Raw genomic sequence first — 4,400 nt, forward strand, 5'->3', positions numbered from 1 at the left:
ACGGGCGATTCACGGGGTCCCTGACCCTGCCCACTGCCAGGTCTGGGCAGCGGGACAAGGTAGGAGGTGACAGTAAGGGCGCTGGTGTGTGACAGCCTGTGCTCAGGCGGGACATCCGCCCATGCCCTGCCGGCCCCCTGCGCTGCCCATCTCTGCCTGCTGTCCTTCCTACCCCCTGTCCGTGCCCTGTCTGCGCCCGTCCCTGCCCTGTCCGTCCCCTGCCCGCTGACTCCCGGCAGGCTCTCAGTGCCTCCCCGTGTCCCCACCCTTTCCGGGGGATGCGGTCCCCAGAGAGGGACGCTCTGTGTCAGTGTTACCTGTCTCCTGTCCCGCAGGCGGCTTCCTGTGCCTGACGACGAGGAGCAACCCCTCGAACCTGCGGTACAAGGCGGAGCTGGAGGCAGCGCTGGGGCAGCTGGAGCAGAGAGGAGCCTGGCAGAAGCTGCTGGCCCAGGAAGTGGAGTACTGGGAGAGGGCCACCTCCGAGGAGGAGAGCACCCAGGGCACTGGCTACATCTCCGGGGTGGTCTACATCTACCAGAAGTGCCCTGTTCCCAACCTCGAGGAGGGCTGAGAGCTAGCATGGCTCTGGAGGGGGGGTGAGCACTTGACCCTTTGTAAAACAGAGCCCAGTGGCCCCCTCCTGCAGCAGAGCAGCTGCTGGGGGTGACAATATTCTGGGGGAATTTCCCCATTCACTTCCTCGGTTCCTTCTCACTGAGGTCTGGGCTTGGGGCCCTTGTCTGCTGCACAGCACGGGAAGGGTCTCCTGGATTCACCAGGGTCTCCTGGGTGCCACCTTTAGCTCTGACATTTAGGTATTGACCCCAACACCTCAACGTTCGCCGTGACATCTCATAGACCCACATGGCTGTTCCAAGGCATGTCCAGTCTGGATTTCTCCCCACCTCGCCCATCTCAGCACTCATGGTCAAAATCTGGATCCTTCTTCATCTCCTACCCCCAGAGTCTTTAGCTGGGACTGCTGGAGGTGGGTCCCCACTGCTGTGTCCTATGGCCTCTCATCCTCCCTAGGGACTGAGCCAGCCCTGAGGTGCAGGAGTCTCCACATCCAGAGTCAAAGCAGCAATGCCAAGGTGACTCCCAGCTGGAGAGGCTTTCCAAGTGCCACATCTGCCTTGCATCCCACAACAGCTGCTTGAATCTCATTTTCCCACAGCTTTGTAGTTAATGTTCAGGGAGGGGAAATGAATTTGGAAGGGATTTGGGGAGCTGGCAGCTGCTCCCCACCCAGGAGCCATCCAGGACTGCCTGCCCAGCCTGTTCCCCCAGCCCCTTGCTGGGCTGCCTTCACAATTCCTCCTCCACTGCTCCCTTGGGAAGTTTTTTACCCAAATCTCTTCCTGGAATATTTGGGTTTTTTTCATTTTTCCCTTCCCTCAGACCTGTTCCTGCTTATCCTGTTCCTATGTTCCTGGAGAAGAGGTTGCATCCTTCCCCTCAGGAGCTGTTCTCAGTGTGAGGCAATGGCTGTGTCTGTCCCTGTTCCTCACCCAGGGCATCCCACATCTTCCACACTCGCCCTCCCCATGGCTCTCATCACCCTTCTGCTTCATCCCCCATGTTTTGGGGTCCCTGTGCCCATCAGTCCCCATTTGTCTCCAACACTGTCCCCTGAGCAGCTGGGGGTTGTGGCTGTCCCCAGCCCTACACTTGCCTGTTCAATAAAGCCCTGTCCCTGCTGTCTGTCGGCTGTGTGTTGTTCCCAGAGCAATGGGAATGTGCACCCTCCAAGGTGGGTGGCCAGGAGCTTGGGAGGGGGGATTCAGCCTTTCTCTGGGGTCCCCTCCCAGTCCATGGGGGCTCAGAGCACCTGGTGTTCCCCTGTGCCTCTCTTAGCTCTCAGCATCCTCTCCCTGCCTCTGTTTCCTGTTCCAAGGAATGCCAGGAGCTGGCTGACTGCTGCTGATCCCCTTGGGAAGATGGGGGTGTTCTAGGTGCTGGAACACAGCAGCTGGCAGGGCACAGCACCCCCAGACGCGTCACCATCCTCCCCACACCGCGCTGTTCAAAATGAGCCCAGGCAGCCTTGGTGGCACCAGGATGTTTATAGTCCCTGCCCTGGGGAAGGGCACGTGTGGGGACCGTGCTGGGGGTCAGCCAGCGTGGGGATGGGCAGGAGGAGGCAGTGCAGGGGCAGGGTGTGGCACGGGGATGCAGGACAGGGACAGTGGTGCTCTGCCTTGGGCTGGCACCTGGGCACAGTGGCTCACACATAGTCCTTCATGGCATAGCCCATTGGGCCGCAGGTTTTCACTGCCCTGTACTTCTTGGGGTAGGGGTCCTGCTGGGACTGGGATCCTGAGCAGCACAGGACGCCCCCACCGAAGAGCTGCAGGGCACTGGAGGCCCAGCCGATGTAGAGGGCAGCCCCCAGCTCTCTCTTGAGGGCCTCAGGCACCATGGGGTTGTAGAAGTTGCTGACGATGCTGTTGGCAGACCAGGAGACAGGGATGAGCAGCATGATGCTGGCCATGATGAAGATGACACCTGCCACTGCAGAGATCCTGCTCTTGGTGCCATTGTCATCCACGCAGCGGGTGCAGTCAGCTCCTGAGAGGGCGATGAAGAAGGCAAGGCAGGCCACGAAGATGGAGGTGACCACCAGGGCACGAGCAGCTTGCAGGTCAGAGGTGAGCTCCAGCAGGGAGTCGTAGGCCTTGCACTGCATCTGCCCCGTGCTCTCATAGACACAGTTCATCCACAGCCCTTCCCAGAACACCTGGGCCACCACGATGTTGGAGCCGATGAAGGCCGTCACCTTCCACATGGGCAGGGCACAGGTGAGGATGGAGCCCAGCCAGCCCAGTGCGGCCATCATCAGTCCTCCTGTCTGCATCGTCATCATCGCCATCAACAGCTCCTGCGGGGACAGGCACGGGTGTCACAGGCACAGCCCACAGCCAGGGACAGCATGGGCTTCATCTGCTATGCCCTGCTCCCCACCAGGATGGGAATGGCTGCAGGACAGCATGGGGACATGGGAGACACGGGGACTTGAAGGGCACAGGGACATGAGTGGCATGCGGCAGTGCTGCAGGGCAGGATGGGGACACATGTGGTACTGAGGACCCAGGCCCCAAGCAGGCCAAGGTGCAGGAGCCCCCGTGTGTCACACTGGCCCCTACACTGTCCCCACAGCACAGCGCAGCCTCTGCCATCCCCCCTTCCCAGGCCATGGCAAGTGCCAGGGAAGGCACGGCTTTTGGGGAGCAGGATGGGGGGCTAGGTGGGCCCATCCCCCAGTGCTGCAGAGTTCAAACCCCCCACCTCACACTCATCCCATGTCCTGCCCTGGTGGCCATCCCCTAGTGCCCACCCCATGTCCCACTCCACCACAGGTGCTCAGCCTCCCCGGCCACAAGCCTCGTGCCAGGGGCACAGGGAATGGCACAGGGCACAGCAGGGAAGGCAGCCCCCCCACACCGCTCAGCACTGCCTGCTCCCGTTCTGGCTTTGCCCTCACAGCCATCCTACAGTGCCCTTTGGACCCGGGATCTCCTCTCCAGGAGAGAAGGGAAATGGATCAGAGCTGAGCTCTGCCCCGATCCCAGGTCGGGCTCAGCACCTTCTGTGATACCATCCTTGAGAAGCCCCAGGAGCAGCCCCAAGAGGGCAAACCCTGGTGAGGGGCTATGGGGTCACCACAGGTGGCATCCCTGGGAGAGGGGTGGTTGGTATAGGGACACATGCTGGGCACACTGGCAGCTCCACCATGGCCACGTGTGACTGCTGTGGCCCTGGCTCAGCCCACATCCAGCTCAGCCCCTCACGGAGCAGAGTTCACCCATGGGTGCTCATGCTGTGCTTGGCAGCTGGGACCAGCCGGGGTTTTATGGCCCCAAGCTCAGCGGGTATCGGTTGTGCCTGGCACACCCTGCGGCTCTTGCCAGAGGTTTCACCATCATTTCCTCTGTCTCAGTTTTGGTTTCTTCAGCCTCTCCTCTCCTGTTGTATCCCCACTCTTTATCCAGCACCTTTTATCCCTCAGGAGCCTGATGGACACCCAGCACTGGACTTGGCATCCCCCAGGCCATGAAAGACCCTTTGGGCCAAAATCACAGCCCCTTCCCCAGGCAGGCATGGGCCGGGATGGTGGGCACCCCCCCCGGCCCCGTGCCCCAGCCAGCAGGACCTGGCCACACGAGACATCCCAAACAGGGCCTACGACCGCCTGCAGGGGGACAAGGGGCGCCTCCACGGATCCCCAGGGATGCTCGACAGAGCATTGAGCTCACATTCCCACCTGGCCACCGGCACCACAGGGTTACAGGAATATTTTCCACCATTCCCGGGCCCAGTGAAGGGACTGAGGAGCTGGGAGCCTTCCAGCCCTCAGATCCAGACGAGACACCCAGAGCTAGGCGGAATCACCCCCG

At 61.3% G+C, this 4,400-nt stretch overlaps 1 protein-coding gene across 1 annotated transcript in view; it reads right to left on the reverse strand.

The window, feature by feature from the left end:
• Positions 1 to 2,058: 2,058 nt before the first annotated feature.
• LOC102033620 (claudin-4-like) overlaps positions 2,059 to 4,400 on the reverse strand; it is a 6,941-nt gene continuing 4,599 nt past the window's right edge. Inside the window, exon 2 of the mRNA XM_005425128.3 lies at positions 2,059 to 2,884. Within this exon, the coding sequence (XP_005425185.1) occupies positions 2,231 to 2,875 (645 nt within the window). The 5' untranslated portion in view covers positions 2,876 to 2,884 and the 3' untranslated portion in view covers positions 2,059 to 2,230. The remainder of the gene's footprint in view (positions 2,885 to 4,400) is intronic.

Source organism: Geospiza fortis, unplaced genomic scaffold, assembly GCF_000277835.1.
Source record: "Geospiza fortis unplaced genomic scaffold, GeoFor_1.0 scaffold59, whole genome shotgun sequence".
NCBI classification, from domain to species: domain Eukaryota; kingdom Metazoa; phylum Chordata; class Aves; order Passeriformes; family Thraupidae; genus Geospiza; species Geospiza fortis.